This window comes from Lissotriton helveticus, chromosome 9 (genome assembly GCF_964261635.1).
Source record: "Lissotriton helveticus chromosome 9, aLisHel1.1, whole genome shotgun sequence".
Lineage (NCBI taxonomy): Eukaryota > Metazoa > Chordata > Amphibia > Caudata > Salamandridae > Lissotriton > Lissotriton helveticus.
In genome coordinates, this window is record NC_136070.1 from 504,829,400 (window position 1) to 504,852,937 (window position 23,538).

The following is a 23,538-nucleotide window of genomic DNA, read 5'->3' on the forward strand; positions in this document are numbered from 1 at the left end:
CGTTGGCCCAGACAGGCTTGGTTCTCAGAACTTCTTCTGTTATCCCAATGCGCTCCCATTCATCTGCATCCACGTCCAGATCTCCTGTCAATGGACGAGGGTCAAATTTGCCATCCAGACCCGACCACGCTTCAGTTATGGGCATGGAACCTGAATACCTCGAGTTCGCAAACTTAGATATGCCCCAGGAATGCAGAGACATTCTGGCTTCTGCTCGAGCTTCATCAACCATCAAAACGTACAAACTGAAGTGGAAACGTTTTTGCCATTGGTGCGCTGCATCAGATATCCATCCACTCACTTCTACTCCGGGGCAGCTCTTGCCTTTCTTTCTGAGCCTTGCTCGGTCTGGTCTCTCTCATGCCACCTTGAGAGTCTTTCTGGCAGCTATTTCGCGTTTTAGACACGATGGTTCGACGTCTCTCTGCTCATCCAGAATAATCCGACAATTCTTTAAGGGTCTCTTCAGAAAGTTTCCTCCTATTAGACGCCCTCCTCCAGCATGACAGCTCAACGTGGTATTGTCACAGCTCATGAAGCCTCCTTTTGAGCCAATTCACAGGGCAGACACCAAATTTCTTACCTGGAAGGTTGTATTGCTTTTGGCCCTAACATCTTCTCGTCGCGTAAGCGATCTTCACGCTTTCACAATCAAGCCTCCATATTTGCAATTTAAGCCCGATGGAGTGTCTCTTCGTACCAATCCCTCGTTTTTGCCAAAAGTGCCTGCTGATTTCCATCTGAACGAACCTGTCTTCTTAAAGACTTTTTTCCCGAATCCAAAATCACCGGCAGAACAACGACTTCATTCTTTAGACATCAGTCGTTGTCTAAAGTTTTACATTTCAAGAACTACCCCTTTCCGCAAATCCGATCAACTTTTTGTGGCATATGGAAGGATGCGGAGGGGACATTCAGTGACGAAACAGACACTTGCAAGGTGGCTCTCAGCAGCTATATCCTTCTGTCACCAACAAGCTGGCAGGCCTTTACAGTGTCCAGTAAAGGCGCATTCGACGAGAGCGATGGCGTCCTCCACCGCTTGTTTGCTGGCGTGCCTCTACACCAGATTTGCCGGGCGGCAACATGGTCAAGTAGGCACACCTTTACCAGACATTACTGTTTGGATTCCATCAACGAGGCGGATACCGCAGTGGGGCAAGCAGTGCTTCGCCATCTCTTTAAATAAGGTGAGCCTCTGTTCCCTCCTCCTTTTCTTCCTGTGATTGCTATATGCTTTTAAGCTCTATGTTTACCTTCATTTTAAGAATCTATTAGCAATCCCAGTTCTAAGGAGTTACTGCTATCTATTCTATTCAAGCATGTGAATCTATGAAAGACACCCCTAATACTGGAGAAGAACAATTGTTACTTACCTGTAAACAGGTGGTTCTCCAGTATTGGTGTCTTTCATAGATTCACATGCGACCCACCCTTCCTCCCCTCAGAGGCTCTCTTCTCCTCAGGCGCTATTATTGCTAGTGCTACGAAAATCTGAGGGCTTGAGCTTCTGAGGAGAAGGTTCTAGAGGGTGCTTGAGCCTGATTGGCTGCAGTTTGGACTAACATAATGACACTGATATGTTACAAATGAGTTTTTCTCTTTATAATGTCTTCCTATGGAAGTTGCAATGTAATAAACTAGCCTGCACACCTACCTAGTTTAAACCAATTCTTCAAAGTGTAAATCAAGCTTACTTGTGTATGGGAGCTATCCCAGTGTGTGGCAAAGGCCAAGGCGTAGAACTATTTAAGTAGGTTACGTTGGACCGGATGTTGTTTCCGGAAGTAGTCACGAGGTCGAGGGTCAGAGAACGCCACGGTACCGAAGGTAGGAACCACTTAAGCGCTACTCCGCTTATTGTGAGCTTTTATAACACGGGTAAAATCAAGGCGGGTTACTGATGTACTCGCCCCTCTATATTACAGGGAGCTTCTGGTCACCGCGTTTACGATGCACCGCAGGTTGCGGAAACTCTAGAATTTTCATTCACGACACTCGTTTTTTGGTAAGTTAGCAGACAAACATTGCAATTTGGAAACGTTTCTTTTGTCATGTCAATTGGCTGTTTGACACAGGCATATACGTAATTTTCAGAATCGGATACAGTTATTGAATCCTTGAGACCGTCCACTACTGTTTCTGCTGGGCGGGTAAGCCGGTACTTTTTATTTTTGTGCACTCGATTTGCACATGGTTTGTAGTTTCCCCATCACTTGGTGTTCGGTGGATAATTCATTTATTTGTGGCAGTAGGGTCTTTCAAACTAGTTGGTACCTCGGCACTATCACAGTTAACTTCCCAATAGTATTTTCCGACACACTTTTACCTTGCCTCGTTAGTTCCACAGTATCCTTACGACTCTATTTTTTATTTTTCATTTTATCTCCTCATTATTACTCACATCTGATACAGTGTAGTTGTGACTCTCACATATAAATACTCATATTCCCATTATGGCGATTACTATTTTTACAGTGTTTGAAATACACCTTTGAAGTGCTCATATACAGAACATCCATTGAATATCAAGGATTTATACCGTTTGAAAAGGATCAACCCCTGAAGAAGGGTCCAGTAGTGACCCGAAATGCATTGGGATATGTTTTGATGTTTATGATTTACTCAAGTACTTTTGTAAAAACGCAAGGAGTGATATATACATATGTGATTTAACATTGTATTAAGCCTAAGTGTATGTTATGACCTCACAATGTTTAGATTTGTTGAAACTTTATGAATATATTGTATTGTGTACAGTAAAAACACGAATATTTTGAACAAGAACCTTTGCACGTCATATTATGTTGAATTAGGACAAGTAAACACAAAAAATCTTTTATAAAACTTTGAAACCTTAAATGGACTCAGGTGAGCTCCCAGTCTGACCTGGTTATACCAGGTCCTTACAGAGTTCCTATGGAAGTTACCATTGTAGAGGTTTTACAGACTGTATTATCTCTATTTTATTATGTATGATGTTATAATTTATGTTATATTTTAGCATTATTGCTATTTTTATATACCGTGGGACTCCCACTTCGACGACGGGGAATATTCAAGCATGTGAATCTATGAAAGACACCAATACTGGAGAACCACCTGTTTACAGGTAAGTAACAATTGTTCATATATATATATATATATATATATATATATATATATATATTCACTGAAAAAAACATAGGTTATAGACCATATATAGTTAGGAATTAGCATTTAAAAAACCTTATTTTACTCACACAAAACCATTGAAATTCCATATATAGTTAGTTGCACTAACCATATATCGCGCACCCGCAATCCACTGCTGATCATGTCACATATTACATCATTCATGACATGGTCAGTGACATCACTGATGACATCACTGATGACATCTCAAATGACATCACTGATGACATCACTGATGACAACATCCAGTGACTGTATGTTTCTGTAAAGTTAAAATATGTCTTACATATTGAAGAATGAGTGGATGTATAAGTGTCTGGATGAAGGATTTAGTAGGTGCGTGACTGACTGTATGAGTGAGTGATTAAATATGTCTCACTGAATGCATGGGTTAGTGACTAAACTGTCTTAATTTGTGCATCATTATGTCTGTTGTGATGTAAACTGCTGCATGTGTTGATCATTAGCTATACGAGAGGCTATATGTGTTATTAATTGGTTGCCCAAGTATTTCTATGGGAGATTGAGTTTGTGTGGGGGTGGCTGTAAGGTGTGTGACTCTGTGCATAGATGTGTGAGCAGTTTATTCACTAGGTGTATGAGTTCAAGAGTGCATGTGGAAACAGCTACATGGGCAGTTGACTGTGTGCATGAGTGTATTGATGAGTGAATGGATATCTCAATGCTACATGTCATACTAAATACATATGTAAAACACAGTACATGTGAGAGTTGGCATATATAAATAACTGTGCATGAGAGCCACTGAATGAGTGAGTGGTTGTATCGATCATTGTGAACTTGTATCAGGGATTGTATAAGAGAGTAAATATGTGTTAGTATATGTTTCAATAAGTAAGGTGTGTTTAACTGTATAGTTGAAGAAATGGAGGTGAGATTGTTTCTTTGCATGACTGACTGGGTGTGTGAGTAACTCCATGGATGAGTGGCAGTGTGTGAGTGTCTGTATACACTGAGTGTATCTAAGGTTATATTAGAGTCTGAAGAGGTTTATCGTATTAGCACAAGAATGATGTCAAATGAGATGTCATCAGTGATGTCATCAGTGATGTCATTTGAGATGTCATCAGTGATGTCATCAGTGATGTCACTGACCATGTCATGAATGATGTAATATGTGACATGATCAGCAGTGGATTGCGGGTGCGCGATATATAGTTAGTGCAACTAACTATATATGGAATTTCAATGGTTTTGTGTGAGTAAAATAAGGTTTTTTAAATGCTAATTCCTAACTATATATGGTCTATAACCTATGGTTTTTTCAGTGAATTTCAATGGTTTTTTAATAGCAAATATCATAAGCTGTCGAATGTCAAGTACGTGGTAAGTAAAAACATTTTCGTGTTTATGCACACTGATCTGCTTTGAATGCTGCCCCCCACCCCTCATTTCTATTAGGAGTACTCTCTCTTTGCAGATAGTGAAGGGTAGTTAACGCAGGCCTTTGCCCCCGTTGTAATCCGTCGTGCCTGCTTCTCTCTCCATTTGATTGATTGTTCTCTTTGGTTCATTCTCTATTTACAAACAAGCACAGAGTCGCAATACTCTGTTTAGTCTTTGCAGATAGCGAAAAATCGTGTAAAAAAAGAAAAGGAATCGAGCAAAATCAGTAGGCCACTAATGGGATCTCTTTTTGACCTCCCTAAAATAGAAACATTAGGAACAACCTGTTGATAATACCAATGTGTATGTACATAAGCGGCGTTCATTTGTGTTCACAGTACCCCTTCTTGATTGTTTGAATCGAGCATTGAATTGTTCGAAGTTGGTTCTCTTAAGAATCTTCTCTGCCTGCAAACGAGGAAGAATAGGAATATTCTCTCTCCCTTTGCAGATAGTGAAGGGTAGGTAACGCAAACCTTTAACACGTCGTGCCTATTTCGTTCCTCATTGATTGATTGTTTCCCCAAACATTGACTGTTTGGGAATTGGTTCTTTTTGGAGGTATTCCCTGTTTGCAAATATACGTAGGAAAATCTTTGCAAATAGTGAAAGGGTACGTAATGCGGACCTTTCTCCCCCGTTGTAATCTGTCATGCCTATCTACTCCCCACTGATTGATGCACCTGTTTCACCCGGACCATTTACTAGAGATACGTCATCTGGCCCGACCAGAGAGCACCCCTAGTGAAAAGGACATATGCAATAATAACGAAGTGATCACTGTATCCTGTTAACAGAAACTTTAGCATGAAACAACCTGGAAAGAAAAGAATAGGAAAACGAAAATCAGTAGGCCACTGATGAACATAAACTTTTATTAAACAACGAACAAAGAAACGATAACATAACGTAATGATAAAACCTATTAATGTCCTAGAAACAAGAAAACGTTAGAAATATGCCAGTGGTGAGAGACCAGAAAAACAGTAAGAGAAACCAAATCACCCCTCGCTGTCCCACCGCCTGCCACGCCAAAAAAATCGATAGACTAGGGAAAATGCAAGTCAGTAGAACATCCGCCCCCACTCTGGAAACTTCCAAGGTGGGGCAGGGTTGCGGCTACGCCCAGCCGGGAGCAGCCCATATAAGGCGGATCCTGCTGCCACGCCTCGGCCAGGAGATCCTAACGTAGGGTGTAGCCGGAGGAGAGGCCGAGGCCAGCGGGACCCGGCCAGGGGATTGCCTTTACAACGCTGAAGAGTTTCAGGGGGGGGGAATGTCTCCTCGACCCTCTTCTCTCTCTCCCAGTCCGGCCGCGGTGGCCCTTGAGAGTTGCAGGTAGTCCCGCCACATGCTCTTCCGGTCCGGCCACCAACGGTCGGGGGGCCGAGGCCGACGGGATCCGGCTGCAGCCGATAAACCAAGAAACCCGTTCATGGGGCCAGAGCCAGGGGCGTCCGGCCGACATCCACCGGAAGCCCGGCCCGAAGACGGACGGGACACTTCTTCTCTCTTGAATAATGGCTGCGACAACACTGGGGGGGGATGTCTTGCACATGCCTCCGACCCCCCCCCCCTCGTCCTCATCGCCTGGTCCGGCCATAACAAATCTTAAGCGAGACACCGTGGGGTGCACTGGGAGGGAGAGACGATGCGAACAGGCCTCTCCCGCCTCCCCAGTGGAGGCTTCCCACCTGCACCCTCAGCGCTCCAGGCGCCCGGAAAAGGGTTCTTCCACTGTGGCGATGCTGCAACGTCTCGCCCGGCAGGGTGGAGCCCGTCCGCTCATTTGACCCCGCGATCGCCAGTAGCTACCGAACTCTCAAAATGGCGGTCGACCTGGCCTGTTTTTGCAGCAAGAGCGGGCCCAGCATAAAGAAATGGCCCGGTCACTGGTTGACTCCACCACCGTAGTCCTCCACGACCTTGAAGATTCTACAGGAGCCGCGGGAGTCTCCGACCCCCGCAGACACCCCCGATGGGGAATGACTGCCATGATCGCCCGTGGAGTGACGAAACTGTATCCGCGGGACGTCGGCGCTCCCATGCTGGCGCCAGCCTCACTTTGAATTACTAGAATCCTGCAGACCTCAGTTCCGGTGAAAGCACAGTGTGACCCGGTAGGAAAAATTGTTGCACCCCCCTCCCCTTTTTGACTGATAGTTCAAACCACCGATCCTTTCCTTTGCCCTTTTAACGGAACTTTGGACTGCCTCCCCCTCTTTTACATTTTCTAGAGAAAACAAAACATTAACCACTACATTAGCATAGCAATTGACACCAGAACTGTTTTCAAATTGAAAACCAACAACATCTTCAACAGAATCCTTTTTGTTTCTGCTGTGACCCTGCTACAGCACAGGCATTGTCCCCAGCAGTAATTCTGCAATGCCGGTAAGAATAGCTGTGGTGCCTACTGGACTCACTCACCCCCGCGGCGCCCCACGCCGTTATTTGCTGGGCGGCAACTTACTAGACATCACTTTCGTGCCATCTAGATTTCAGCGCGTTCTGCTGCCTTGGAACTATTCGCACAACAGACTGCTACTGACGACCCACCCCCAGGCAACATCTTCTGAATTTTCATAATTTGAAAGAACTAGTAACATGTCCTCATCAGGAATTCAAAAGAAATTGCCACGGTCTCTTCGTTGTTTAAATGTTTTTACTGTTTTTGTTTTGTTGTATATATTTATATGTTATTAAAGTTTTATATTCCTACTACCTTGTTGGAGTGCTATATATTTTTAATGTGACACATAATTGTAAAAACTTTGATGTACAAAGAGTCATTCCTGGAATCTTCCGCTTCAGGCTCGGTCCCCTCCCCAATCACAATACAGGATGGTTTTCAGATAGTAGGAACACGTGTGGTGTGACGGATCTCATCGGGTGTGGGCCTTGATCTACTATAACTCCTTTAAAGAGGGGTGATTCTTTACAGCTGGAGCCATAAACTACATCTGCAGGGCTAGCTGATAGCCTGGACAATCGGACACAGAGGAAGAGGAGTGTCAGAGGGTGCGGTAGTGAATAGGGCGAAAGGGAGGTGTCGGGCGGGCACAGAGTGTGATTCTCAGGGAAGAGCAGCGCAGATGGGGGAGGTTTATTGCCCATGCATAAGACAGAGAGCGGGGGTGACCAGTGCCTGGGGAAGATGCTTGCGAGGGTGGGGAGCCATGCTACGAATCGACAGCGTTCAGAGAGTGGGTCTGGTCAAGGCATCTAAAATGGCTGCCGTGCACGACAAAAGTGTGGCATTTCAAAAAAGGCAAGATGGCGCAAACAATGTTTTTCAACACTTCCTCATTTCCTTCGAATCGAACGTTAACAGACGTTGGTGCATATTACCAAAGTTAAGCGATATTTATCGCTAACGATGCTTACCAACGAATTTTTTACCGCTAAGCATCGTCAGAAATTATCGAAGATAAACCTTGCTATTATCAAGGTTTATCGCAAATGCGATAAAAAACGGCCGCAATGCATGAATATCGCTAAAAAGTCTGCGATATTCATGCATTACCAAGCTAATGCTCTTAGCCATGTTATCCACCTCCCATTGGATAACATGGCTAAGAACTGCTCAGGGCAGGTATAACTTTTTGGAGATATTCGCGCTTAGCGCGAATATCTCCAAAAGTTGGTAATAGGAGATAGATATCTTGCATGTTGTAATGCAAATTATTGTGGTATATGGAACTCATACCATAATCTCTCAGGAAAGCAGAAACTGATCCTTTTGGGACCGCCTGAAAAGGCCTACGGGGTGAGGGGTACTCTACTTTGCCCCCTTTTCACGTTCCGAACTATTGTATTTTACTCTCTTCTGTAATTACACAAAATAGCAGCGATAAGATGCATCGGAGACACACAGTGAGAGAAAGGAGGCCGGAGATGAAGAAGAGATGTCAAATACACATTGGAGATAATATAGTGGCAGAAGGGAAGTAAATATGAGTAAACTTACCATGTAACATAAAAATGTTGCACTCTATACTATAAGTCTCATTTTATACTACAATCACTTTGCTACAACCTCATAAATTAAAAATAAAAATGAATAATGTCTCAAACAATTTTTGATTTCTAAATATAAATTTATTCTTCAGAATTTTCTAAATTTGAAAGAACTAGTAACATGTCCTCATCAGCAATTTCCTCATGAAAAGTCTGCAATGATGATTCTTGTAACTCTATGGTCTCCAAACATTCGATAAATTCGCCATCAACAGATTGATCAAAAAAATCATTCAAGTCATCTCCTCCTTGTGACAATATTTCATTATTGGTGCTGTCAATTTCAATCAATGTAGTGGAATCATTCAAGTCATCTCCTCCTTGTGACAATATTTCATTATTGGTGCTGTCAATTTCAATCAATGTAGTGGAATCATTCAAGTCATCTCCTCGTGACAATATTTCATTATTGGTGCTCTCAATTTCAATCAATGTAGTGGAATCATTCAAGTCATCTCCTCCTTGTGACAATATTTCATTATTGGTGCTGTCCATTTCAATCAATCTAATGGAATCATACAAGTCATCTCCTCCTTGTGACAATATTTCATTATTGGTGCTCTCAATTTCAATCAATGTAGTGGAATCATTCAAGTCATCTCCTCCTTGTGACAATATTTCATTATTGGTGCTGTCCATTTCAATCAATCTAATGGAATCATACAAGTCATCTCCTCCATGTGACAATATTTCATTATTGGTGCTCTCAATTTCAATCAATGTAGTGGACAATTCAAAAGAAATTGCCACGGTCTCTTCATTGTGAGCCATTTTATTTTGAAATTGCTTGCTGTAAATTGCAGAAAAAAATAATCACTTTCATTTATCGTTTTTAGTAATACATAATATAAAACTAACTTTATCAAGTATTTAGTATAACAGAAAGGACTGCAAATAAATAACAGAAAACATTTTTCAAATTATCTTCAAGTGTACAACATAGTTCCCCTTACAAATTAACAACTCACCTTTTTAAAAGTAGGAGAAGTGTTAGTACTGTGTAAATCAAACACCAGAAATTCACCACCAAAAATTCCTCACAAATGTACCTCAGACAGTAGTATCACAAAATGGCTGTGGTTTCCTCTCATTTGACATATATACATAACCAATTAACTTTCATCACACACAAATACAAAACCAAAGTAACATTTTAATTGGTTCTAAATTTCAACACTTTCAAATGTGTTTTCCCTATGCAATTTTCCATAGGACATTTACATACGTCTACAGCCTGAATGGCTGAACGGAATTACACCAAACTTGGCAAAATGGTACATCAAACCTAAGAGGTCAGGAAGGATCTACTATGCCCCCTTATGGTCATTTCCCCCTTCGCTTTGGCCTCCTCTTGTCTCTCGATCCTACCGAGAGACAAGATGGCGGCCGCTACGGACTGTTTGGAATGTTGACAGACGCCGGAGAACCAATCAGCTTCGCAAAGCTCCGTAACGCGAAAAGTACGCGAAGCGGAGCGCTGTTACAGATATATATCTTTTTTTGAACGTTAATTTCTCAAAATCCACTGGAGCACATATATTGAGACCTAGCAAAGGCACATCGGGCTACCAGTCCCTAATATTTTGCCAAGTTTCGTGCAAATCCATTCAGCCGTTCGATTATTGACATTTAGATACGTCTACAGCCTGAATGGCTGAACGGAATTACACCAAACTTGGCAAAATGGTACATCAAACCTAAGAGGTCAGGGAGGATCTACTATGCCCCCTTATCGTCATTTGCCCCTTCCCTTTCGCCTCCTCTTGTCTCTCGATCCTACCGAGAGACAAGATGGCGGCCGCTACGGACTGTTTGGAATGTTGACAGACGCCGGAGAACCAATCAGCTTCGCTTCACAAAGCTCCGTTGCGCGAAAAGTACGCGAACTGGAGCGCTGCCCGGTCCGCTGTTACAGATATATATCTTTTTTTAAACGTTAATTTCTCAAAATCCACTGGAGCACATATATTGAGACCAACAAAAGGCACATCGGGCTACCAGTCCCTACAATTTTGCCAAGTTTCGTGCAAATCCATTCAGCCGTTCGGGCTAAAAGTGAGGCCAACCGCCCTATGGAAAACTCAATGTTAAAAACACGTTTTGGGACCCCCCTTTTTTCTCGACCCCCCCCTGGACGAACCCCCCCCCCAATTTTCAGGGGCTGCTCAGAAACAAAATGTGCCATTTTCCTGAAAATTTCAGCCAATTCCGTCCACAAACGCCAAAGTTATTAGACATAGAATTTTCAAAAAACCCATAGAGAAAAAATCCTAACTATATATACCTACTGGCGACCGCCAGTAGGTAATATATATATATATATACACACACACACACAAATATATATTACAATGTAAGGATGTCTTTGTTGGGTGTTTTGAGCACTAGTCCTATTTGGTTACAGTCTCCGTCTAGAACATGAGAGACACACGTGTAAATTATCCTTCGGTTTGCTTGTCCCTTAAAGTCGAAGAGTGAGATTCTCTAGTTGGGTGCCATGTGACATTATTATACATTTTTGAATTTGTTCCAACTAATTATTTATATGACTTATTGAAAACAAACTATTTGAGCGACAACTATTTCTTTCAGGACAAATATGTCATTTTATATAGGGTACTTTTATTTGCAGTAAATCCTCTTACTTTAGGAGAAGTCAAATCCCTATGTTAAGGGTTATTTTTAACCTCGTGTCCTAATGTGGTTACAAATGGCCAGCCCTTTGTAAATTTCTTTTAAGAGCATTAGAATGTTTTAAATGGCTTGCTCGTAATTGCAGTAAATTCACATGAATGCTTTAGCAGAATTCGAGTCTACATGTTAAGTGGTATTTTTATCCTATTAGTTTATGGTGGTTAGAAATGCACAATACTTTGTAAATTAGACAATAAAGTCTACCATGGTTTGACCAGTGTATAACATGTACAGTCAAGCCATGTGTCTCTCCCTTTGACTCAGCTCCTCTTGAACTAGGCCTGTCAGACACTTGGACCACCCACGTGTAAGAGCACCAAGACATTTGTATAATTCGTCCCTCTACTCAGGCAATACTGACTAAACCCTTGCCTTGCTTGGTTTACAGTGCGCTCAAGTGCATATAGTTTCATAACACAATTACAGTTTCCTCTTTCGGTGCACATTGCCATGCTAGCTTCGCAACTGCCAGTTTTATACACATTTGCATTACAGCATCATAGTATCCTAGTTAGGTACATATTATTATGCCGTCACTTTTTCATTCCAGGATCACAATGGTCATGTGGACTCTTTATCACTTGTAAATTACAGATGATGACCTCACTGGTAACTTTTCTCCTCCACCTATCTTAAAAGCCGTACCACCGCCTAAAGAAGTCTGTGGAGTATGGATGTAGGAATGGAGGCACCCTATTTACAAATAGTAATGGGTTGAGGAGGGGATTCAAAACGGAGAAACATCAAGGAGGAACACTGTAATGTGGAGGTGAACAGCGGAATCCAATCACTACTACATTTCTGGGTCACCCCTACTTAGCTTGCCCACATTTCTACTCCCTTTGTCTCTAAAAAAAACGTAATATTTCTGGGAGTAGTTGCACAGAAAAACATTTGGTTGGATGACACACTGTCTGTAAATGTTAATGATAAAATAGTATTTGTACGTGAAAAATTTCAGCAGGTGAGGACACGAGAAATAGAAGTATATCTAAGAAGTCACATGCATAACACAGATGGTGATGTATTCAGAATATTCTTGCAGCTCTACCTGATGATACCCTCTGTTTACATCAAGAGTGAGGTAGAATCTACGATTGTTTCTCTGGTCTTTTGTGTTCTGAATTCCATTTGCATGATGCCGCTCCATTACTAGGCACATGTCGATCCTCCATCCGCATGTATTATGGGCATTGAAACGATGGGGGACTCCCAGGGAGTGAGCCCTTCGTCAGGTTTAATGAAATGCCGTTGTAATTTTGATGTCAGCTTTTTCCAGTCTCTGGATATTAAAGGAATTGCCCTGTAAGGGGTGAGCTACTGCCATAACAGACTCCTTGATATGCAACCTTATATGTCAATCTTCGAATTACTCTTGGTCTTTGAACAGTTCGGTGAATAATCTTGCCACATCGGTATCCTTAGATGACATAATTCTAGCAATCATTTGACAGAGTACCTAGAGCAGACCCATCTTCCCAGGGGCTATGAACCACAAGAGAATGCCATCCCCAGCAACGGCCACAGCATCGTAGATATCACATTCAGCCTGACTTTTATCCTTTGTGAGAAGAGGTTGAATGTAACTCATCATTTGAGGTTTGTGTTGGAGCCATCTGTATAGATTCTCATATATTTTGATTGCAGTGGATTTATTTCATGTGAAAGGGTGAATCAGTCATGGCATTTATAGTGGCATCCGTGACCATTATGAATGGCTCTTTCACTTAACTGACATCAGGTCCATGATTACCTCATCAAGCTCTTCATTGCTTCCCTCAAAACAAAACCTCCTATGGTGAGGACTTTTGCCTTTCTTCATTTTTTTTCAGGTTCTGGAGACAAACATCTGGATGTTGAGCTACACCACACAGAGAGTTCTTGAGTCTTGTACATTGACTGGAGCACGGGTCTTAGCTTGTTGAATTTCCATCTCGGGAGTTTTTGTGACAAGGAATGCCACTGTCTCAGTTCATTCATGTCATGGTGGTTACATACACTCTAGGAATGTCCAACTTTGCCCATCCATGCCCTTACTGTCATCTGCTGGGCACCCGCCTGTATTGGAAATGTTGTATCTACTGTTGTGAAATGTCTTTGACCTTAAGTGATCAGTGATCTTTATGTCACAAACCGACAGATTGCACTTTCCTCTTTGCCATCACCTCCCTGTTGCGCTATCCCACTAGAGAGGAAGTTAGAAGTACTAAGTGTTCATGTCAGTATGAGGATGCCCTACAGGTTCTGTCAGAATAAGGAAGATTCTTATCCAGCAATAATTTGCAATCTTGACTCTTCCTCAGAGTTGTGTGCATCAAATTCACAGTGTTAGATGCATGCCTTCAGCCGTGCGACGGAAGTGTTGATGGTTTGACCTGGTTTCTGATGAGTTGAATGCAAGAGTACCTTAGGTAGCCAACATTTTTCTTGGGTGCAGAATAGTACGAAGCATTTCTGTAACTTCTCATAGGTGTCAGTGTCACTGCTAGCAAATTGAAATATGATGGTCCCCATGCCAAATTCCACACAATGCAGTATAAGATATATCAGTCGCTGTTGAATTTCTATATCCAGAAAAACCTCTGTAGATTTTGAAATCCACGACCCAAAGACTCTACCTTGGTACTAGATTGTTAGAGTCCACTTGACTAAAAGACAAGGGTTTGTTGAGGGTGAAGGACTCGGGAACTGCAGTAACGGGGCTGGCAATACTGGATTACTGAGATGAATTTAGCTCTGGCTTCCTCTCCACGTGATCTTCATCCATGTTTGTCATCAATCAGAGTTGGAAGATCGCTCACTGGTTTGAGACTGCAACTGCAGATGCAATCCATTAATGGATTATTGACCCCCTAGTTAGGAGTTTTAACTGAGTCACAAAAGAGAAAGTGTGCCCTTGGGACTTCTTCCTTTTTGTGAATCACGTGGGAATCATGGGGGGAGCATGCGGTAGTCCTGAGGACCATTGCCTGCACCCCTGATGTCTTCCAAAAAAGATTTCGTTTTTTTACAAACCCTGCACTTGTGCCTTAATAGACAATGACTGTCTTTTAGCAAAAATAAACCCATTAGGAAAGCAGCAAAGTAGGATTACAGTGCTTTCCACACCTTTGTCCCTACATTGAGAGCCATACTTAGGGGGTTGCAAATTGCAACCTGCCCAATTAATATTCATTAGGAAGGTCTTTTTGTGTCTCCCCCGAAAATGGAACATTTTTGATGCAACTTACTAGTGCATAGGTCGCCACGCAAATTTCATTACCTTTCATAAACCAGTCAGCGTGAGAATTGCATATGCTTGGTTTACGATTGGGAATTATAATCTCTTCCCTCCTGTATCCTTTCTTTATCCTATCCATACAACTAACAGGCACACATGTCCACTACGCACAATAACAATTTTGTATTTTCCGTCTACCTTACAACTCTTCCTAAACTACGACTTTTTGACTCATCCTAAACGTCTTTCAAACTATCCCTCTACCTCCACTCTCTGATTCAGCCCAAACCCCTTACACTACCCAGACTCCCAAATAACCCTGCTCAAACTCTTCCCCCCTTTATCCCTCCTCTATCCTATTCATCCCACTTACAGGCGCACATGTCCACCACTCCCAATTACAATTTATTTTTTTCCCTCTACCAATCTGCCAATAATCCACCTTAGGTTCTGAAGTGGTGTGCTAATCGCCGAAAAGCGCTTCAACACTACGTCAAGGGTAGTGAGCACTATATAAATACAATTTACCATATGGCCCTGTATTCCTGGCCTACTTGTAATGATGGCCAAGTGCCCTTTTCCAAGATGTTCATCCTCTTTACATGTAGCCCAGGCAAGTATGTATGGGTTCCAAATGTGCTACATTTACAAGGCTTATTGGCTGCTAGTCAGGTGCTCCCTGTGGACCACCGTAATGTGATTGATTTTATCCTGACTGCCCATCAAAAAGCTAGCAAATAAAGAGAACGAGAAAAAGTTGTTATAGAAAATGGAATTTACCACACCATTTCATTTTTTAGAACATACTGGAACCAATTGTATGTACCTCCTGCACAATATGTTTTTTAACAACCGTTTAACTAAAGTACATCCTGTACACGTTTCACTTGGGTTTTGATAGAATACGTATGTTTGTTTTGTTGATAGCGTGCGTGTAGTCTATTGCAATAAAATAACAAAACATTTTAATAAGAGTAGTACAAAAAACAAATATGGGTTCAAAATTAGCAAAAATATACCTTAAATACATTTAAGTGCGAACCTGCATGTGAAATCTAATAATAGAGCACCCACAATAAAAAAGTAAATACATTTAAGTTAGATGTATTTTGTAGCATTCCAATATCATAGTATACTCTTTAAATTGTACTTTCTCACTGTGCTTTGTTTGATTTTGTTCTTCCAGGAACCAAAATTTTGGGTGTGACGTTTCAACAGAAAAATCACCTTCCTTCTCTTTCCTTATGACCTCCACGCCCAAAACATCTCGGTTTAATTTGTTTGAGTCTTCATTGTTTGGAACACCAAATTCACCAGAGCAGGTACAATTTGTAATGCCACTCTAACAGCATGTCAGCTTATTAATTAGAATGTTGTTCAAATCGGTCTCTAACGAGATCCAACACATCCGAGTTCTTTAGTTTCTCTGAATTTTAGGTAAAACTAATCTGAGACATCATTCAATTGCATTAAAACTTTTTGTTCACACCGAGCTCCGCTTTTTTCGAACCTATCTAGTATAAGAGTGTGCACATTTATGATTTCTTGTACATAGTTTTGCGAACTTGACAAGCATTGCACTTTATGGAGTTTTTAAGGTCTGTAAACTTCCCCAAAAATTGCCTGCGTGGCAGAAGACCCACAAAAACAGATTTTTGGTGAATTATTTAGTCCCTAAAAACTTTTTTGCAAGGGAATCGACCTAACAAAAGTAGATTTTTGCAGAAGTTGTTTCCTGAAGACACATTGGAGGTATTTCTCCATCATTTTTAAAACATGTTTGCAACCGTCATCGACTGTCATGAATCTTGCTGTTTTGAAAAACTGTTATTTGTATTCATGGAAGGTTTTGTTCTATTTTAAACTATCTCAGTGGGTGCCTAAAAAGACAGAAGGGACAAGATGGAAATTTTACACCTAAATAGGCCAACCAGACTGAAGCGGGGGACAGAACGGGAGGAGAGCCAAGCAGAGCATGACATCAAACATAGAAGCTGATATCAGCAAATTCAGTGCTGATATCTTTGGAAAACAGACGTGTACAGGTTGAAAGTAAACTACATGGCGTGTCAGCACAAAATACCCAGGTTGAATCCTCCATCCAGGATTTTGAGTCTGCAAAGGAAGGATCAGAATGGCTTCATGACTAGCACAGTTCTTGCACTAATGCACGCCGTTGGAATGACTTGAGGACAAGAGGCTCCATTCACAAAGGTAAACTGAGACAAAAGTCTTAACTTTACGATTATTGGAATTTTTTAAGAGGATTTACGAGTAGTAAAGTTAGACCTTAGTCTCAGTTTAACTTAAGATTTTTAAACTGAGGCAAAATTCTAACTTAACCCCTTCTCTGCGGGGGTTATTCCCCCGCTGTGCTGGGGGGAGGGGGGCGCGCACAGCGCCCGCATGCTCATGACGAGGTCAGCTCGTCATGAGACACGCCGCTCCTGTGCTCATGACGAGCTGAGCTCATCACAGGTGCATTGGCTCCCGTGGAACGTTCAGCACAGGAGGGGAATTCTCCCCGCACCTGAGCGTTCCACGGGCCATGACGAGCTGAGCTCGTCATGAGCACCGGAGCGCCGTGGCTCATGACGAGCTCAGCTCGTCATGAGCATGGGAGGGGTTAACTACTAGTAAATACCCTTTATGAATACCGAAATTTGTAAAGTTAGACTTTCTTCTCAGTTTGCCTTGTGAATCGGGCCCTATATGAGGGCTGAAAATATCAGGCTGCAAAGTGCTCCTGACTGAATGATATTTGAGAAAGAAATTCTACAGAGTGAAACCCCATCCGGAATGACTGACTTTAAAGCTTGCGGGCTTCCAGCCTCAAAAATTCACTAATGTTTAAAGGGCAGTGATTGTAGAGTTGAACAGCCTGGTGGAACGAGAGTTAATACTGTGGGAGGCCATATAGGAGAGCAAAGCAGATCACTCCAGGGGCAGAATCCTTATTTACCTTGATTATATTCTGGGCAAAACAGAGAAGATAGAGTTATCCACAGCAGGTCAAGGAAGAATTGAACCAGATCCAAATAGAAGTATCCTTGTGGCATCTGGCAAAACTCAAAGTCTGTCACAAACTATTTTGCCATGTCATGAGTGTAACCACATAAGCCTTCCTTGAAACAAGATATAATTAGCAAGCCGGCTTCATTGGGACTTGCGTTGGACACGCTACGCTATTAAAGTTCAGAGTTTCATCGCTCTTCCGCAGGCCAGGAATGATGCAGTAGTTTCCTCCATGTTGTTGGCCAACTGGGCGTTTTGCTACTCTTGTTTGGACTCTTATGAGAAATGTGCTTTATAATGTATGTATTTCTAGAGCATACTGAATGTTGGTGCCTTTCCTGTTGTCCTCCCACTTATTCATTATTGGAGCCACTCAATAGAGGAATTGTTTCCCACTGCTTTCAGCCTGATTATCCTCGTTAAGCGGTAACTTTTTTTCTGTATACCACAATTCTCTTCCTGGTTCATAAATCTGTAGCTTGTGCTTGTTTTTTAGATAATCTGGCACAGAAAGAGTGATTTGAACTGAATTCTTACAGTTACCAAAGAGGCCTCGTTGTCTGGGTCACACACTATTGAGCTGGGATGTCTTTAGACATGTTATGGCTCCAACATACAGAGTCTTTCAGTAGTTTATCTCGGATCCCAGAACCCACTTTTAGTTATGGCTTGGTAGGCCTCTTTAGGAAGGGTTTAAGATCTGAGGAATTGAAGGTTGCAACTGGAAGATTAAATTACTGCATGCGCCAGATTATCAAAAGATAATAATTTGTTGTCAAGGATTACTCCTAAAGATAAGTAGGGCCTTATTCTGAGTTTGGTGGTCTTCCTGTCGGGCCACAACCGCTGCACCAACAGAAGGACCGCCAAGCCTGTTGTGCGCCCGCTCGCCAGATTATGAGGATAATCCAGGGCGGGCGGTACTGCGGTGGTCTCGTAGGAGAGCCTTAACAGCAGACTGCCGCCGTGACAGTGCCTAATTAGCAAAGACAGTGTTGACGAGGAACTCATTTTTTTAATAAAAATTAAATAGTTATCGCAGCAATTAATGTATCCTGCTTGACTGCCACTGGAGTCAAGCTATCCTGGCTGAAGGCAGCTGATAGCCAGAAACCGGTTCTAGGATGCTTGATTCCGGTCCAGGGAAGACATGGCTTGGCAGTTCGGGCTGGACTGTTCCCATAAGGCACAGGGTCAAGACTGATTTGTATATGGCCATGTCTGAACTGAGGTGGCTTGGTGAGCAAAATAACGATGGATTAAACCCAGATCTGTGACTGGGGGTGAATGTTTTGCCATTGTGCTACATTCCGTCCATCATCTTGTTTGTTTTCCTGCTTGACTGAAACAGAGCAGACAGATATAAAATTAAGCCTTAGCTCAATAAGGCATACTAATATTTTAACAGGATTAAGCGTTACAGCCCAGAGGACAAAATGCTTTTGTCCTTACTTCAGCCGAACTGAGTATTAGTTATTTTATATAACAGTTTGTTTACATACAAAAAGGCATAAAAAGATTTTTTACTGTCTGTATTTTTACATTATATACATTTTCACATTTGAAAGCAATTTGTGACGTAATCATAACTAAACCAGTGGAGTATAAAAGGTACAATTGAAAAGCTTGTGGGGTCGTTATTGGTAGATAAAAGAGGAGCCAATTGGAGATATAATACAGTTTATTCAAAGACAACTATATGATTTGTTGAGGACTCTCCCTTTTTATTAGCCGATGAAGTTCCAACCCTCTCGCGGTACGGGGTCTCTTCAGGACAGAGATTCTGGGGACAAGTAACAAATCAGGGTGCCTGAGTAGTAAGATCCTTCTTGATATATTCCTGGGTACTTTTCAAGGTAAGGATACTTAGTTCCCTTAATAGGACAGCCACAGCTTGGATTCAGATGAAGTTCACAGTTACAGAGATTACTGTAGGTCCAAAACTTAATTGTGAGTAATAACCTAGATGAGGGCAGCACTTCATAACCACTGGAGGTCAGCTATCAATAATATACCGGAACACTCAGGATGGTGAAAGTAGCAATGGAAGTCAATTGTATTGGAAATAAAGCCTTACTAGTTAATTAGTGGTCTAAGTGGATGAAGTTCATGCTTCAATAACATGAGGCCAGAAGTGTGGAATCGGATAAGACACTGACCACCAGGGAACTAATCCGCTCCATGGCGGGACGCTGATACCGGCAGCGTTTACAGCAAGACGCGATCAGACAGCTTGCCTGCAGCACGTTACAGCACAGTGTGGCATGCACCATGTCGTACATGCCACATGCCACACCATGCAGGAATGGGGCTGCAATTCCTGGGGGCACAAAATGAGCCCAGGCCACTGCCACCCTTAATAGGGCCCCTGCCCCTGCTCCGCACGGCAGGCAATCGTAACAATTGCCTGCCAGTGGAAAAGTGGCGGGCGGACTTTTTATCCGCCACGATACCCACCGCCATCGTAATATGGCGGGTCTATTTCAGGTTACGATGGCGTAACGGTCGCCACCGCCGGCTCAGCTGTGACGATCATTACACATCCTAATGAGCCCCTTAGTCTCTTGTTTCTAAATAAAAGAAACTCCAGCGGGGCAAAGGTAGATTCTGCAGCCAATGAGAGATCAACAAGGCTGGATACCCCTTTGGCAAAGGACCACTGAACAGGATTTGCTGCTGCATAGAAGAACTTAGCGGTAGCTGCGGTGGAGTCAGGCCAACTGACGATGTACCTTAGGCGGATAGACTAGCAGGTTGGCCCTGGTCTCCTCTCGTGTCTGAGAGCAGTTTATAGCCAAATATTTTCTATATCCCATGTTTTGGATTTTGGCTATCTGGGCACCTTTACCACCACCAAGGATTTAGGCCTTGAGGGGCACCACTTGTCATGTTAGGACACACTCACGCTGGTTCCAGGAGCCAGTTCAAGATGGTTGGAGCATTTTCTGTCCCTGAGACTCTGATAAGGAGGCCATCCAGCTAGCCCTTGTTGTCACTCTGATAGTCCTGGGTTCATGAAGTGGAACAGAGCTCAATCAGCATGACAGGCTGCTGAGGGTTCAAGGCAGGCTTCCAGCGGGTAGGCAGTCCTTTCAGGTACAGCAAAGCAGTCTTCTGAATTACACCTCAGGCCACAGCAGCAGGCAATACTCTGAGAGTCTTTCCACATGTCCTGAAAGTGTACTGATAAATGAGTCTGAAGTTCCTATTTCTATACCTGATGCCGTCTTTGAATTAGGAGATGTTTCGGTAGGGTAAGCACAACTGATGGGAGACGTCGTCTTAAATGGTCTACAATTACTCCTGATTTGTTGTATAAAGATATTAAAACCACTTGTGCAGATGAAATTTTGGTTTGCACACAAGAAGGCCCACAACCGAGGAAGGTTCTTGAAGCCTACCAAAGCTTGTCGGTTAAGGTGACACAGTTATTGTCGGTCCCAGCTAAAAAGTTAGAATCTGCGGGACCTAAGTGGTTTAATAGCGATTGTCCTAAAGCTGCCAGAAACTTAAGGTTGGCACTAGCAGCCAAACCGAGAATAAAGGAGACAGTTCAATTGTGTTGTAAACACTATAAATCTACCATTATTAAACATAAGGAATTCCTTAGAGAGGAGGCATGGAGAGAGATTCTTGACCCTTCTACTTTGCGGTGTAGCTCTAGATTCTGGGCGGTAATGAAGAAACCCTTCCTGGTACAGGTACCGGGTGATGGCCTGGAATGCTATATTTCGAAGGAGGAGTGGGAATTACATTTCAAGCAATTGTACTGTAGCCCGGTGGATGAAAGGCCCACCCTATCCCTGAGTGACAATGGCCAGATGATTAGCTTCTCTAAGGGGGAGGTTATGGAGGGCATTGAGGGTCTAACAGCTGGGAAAGCTCCTGGTCCAGACGGGATCCCTCCGGATTTGTTTAAATCTGAGCCAAGTTTTTGGGCACCTATTTTAGAGTCTGTCTTTAATGCAGCAGTAAAACATGGTTGCCCACAATCTTGGGGGGTCTCCACGATTGTTCCGGTCTTTAAGAAAGGGGACAAAAGCAGCCCAAATTGTTGTAGGCCTATTTCATTAATAGACTCTATGGTCAAAATTATAGGAAGAATCCTACTGCAGAGACTTTCTGACTGGACGTTGGAAAATATATCATGTCCATCGTGCAGTATGGATTTTGTAGTGGCCGATCAACAGTGACGCAGTGTCTCAACCTTTTTTAATACTTAGCAAGTACACTGTGGTTCACAGGGGCACCATCCACCTCGCCTTCATGGACTTATCCTCAGCCTTCGATTGTGTAAACAGGGGAAGGCTTTGGCAGTCCATGAGGGCGAAGGGTGTAGATAGTGGAATTGTTAATTTCCTGGCTGACCTACATAGCAATACTAGAGCTAATGTGAGATACTCCCAAGATCTGAGCACAACAGAAAATTTTGACAACAGAAAGGGTGTTTGCCAAGGTTGCATCTTGGCCTCCTTCCTTTTTAATTTTTATATTAACGACCTTGATTGTGTGCAGCAGAATGTACAGGCCGACTGCCCTAGAGTTGGCAAGCGGGGGATTCCTGTACTTTTATATGCAGAAGATGCAGTTTTAATTTCCAGAACTGAGAGGGGCCTTCAAGCATTATTAAATGCTTTTAAATTGTTCATGACGGATAGAGACCTTATGATCAATAATTCAAAATCTTTTGTCATGCACGTCAGCCAACAACCAAGAAGGAACTTTTCATTTAAACTTGATGATGTAGTGATTCCCACAACAAAAACATTTTCGTATCTTGGGGTCCTTTTTGACTCTAAGCTTAATTGGGGTCCTCATCTTGCAAAAAAGAAAGGGGAACTGGTCAGGGTTAATGCCTCCATTTTTAATTTCGCATCGAAATTGGGTAAAAAACCTACTTGTGCCATGTTGAAACTTTACAATGCAAAATCGGTAGCAACTGCTACTTATGGCAGTGAAATTTGGGGGGTACACTAACGGTGAGCAGTTGCAGATTGCTGAGAACTTTTTTCTGTAGCGCATTCTGTGTGTCCCTGCAGGCACACCTAATCTCTCGGTTCACGAAGAGCTAGGGACACAATACTTAAGTGACATTATTTCCTTACGCCCATTAGCCTGTTGGCTTAAACTGTGGTTAAATCAGGACATACCATTGACACACCTGATTGTGAGCGACTATATGACCCAGGATAAGGCAATGGGTTCCCCTTGGATAAAATATGTGAAATCTTGCTTTGCTAAGCTTGGTCGTTTGGAATTGTTTGAACACCCTAGTAAGATTGTAAAGGGCAATCTGGAAGTAATTAAACGGGACTTCCTCTTGGATAGGAAGATCCAGTGGGAAGAAGTTGAACTCCAGAAACAGAGTGTTAGAAAATGTGGCATGCTGAAAACATGTGATACTGCAGAGCCATATCTGTTGGGCTCATTGACCTCTCATGAAAAATTCCTGTTAACAAGGTTCAGGTTAAATCTTTTTCATCACCTGCTGATCAGACCAAAAACTGATGCTTTTAAAAAAATGGCAGCACCCTGTGGCTGCGACGGAGAGTCTCCACAGGACATGCTGCATTTTATATTTTTATGTAGATTTTAGGAATATCCACGCAGGCGCTATCTGGTCACTCTTTTAAAAAAACTTAATTTTACTCAGATCAGACCGGCCTTAATGTATTTACAACTTTTGCATAATGACAGTATTTTTTATATCACTGCATTTTTTAAATTGACTGTTAGGCTAAGAAATTGTTTGGACTTGTAATGGTTCTTTGAGATGAATGCACTAGTCACTTTTTTCCCGTTGTAAAGATGTTATTGCACTTCTTACTCTGGCACTTTATCTGATATGTGTCTATAATGAATGTGTTTTTAACTGTTTTTAATGTACATGTACTTTTATGGTTTGCGTAAAACCGAAATAACGTCTTTTTGATTTGATTTGATTTGATGATGTTTCTAAAGAATTCCCTTTGAAGTGTTTAAGTTTCCTACATACCCTGTCTTGGCTC

The 23,538-nt window shown here is 42.4% G+C and overlaps 1 protein-coding gene across 1 annotated transcript in view; it reads left to right on the forward strand.

Annotated features, from left to right (window-relative positions):
- Nucleotides 1-23,538, forward strand: part of C9H14orf39 (chromosome 9 C14orf39 homolog) — a 1,496,166-nt gene that overhangs the window by 1,415,667 nt on the left and 56,961 nt on the right. Inside the window, exon 17 of the mRNA XM_078660343.1 lies at nucleotides 15,702-15,837. Within this exon, the coding sequence (XP_078516469.1) occupies nucleotides 15,702-15,837 (136 nt within the window). The remainder of the gene's footprint in view (nucleotides 1-15,701; nucleotides 15,838-23,538) is intronic.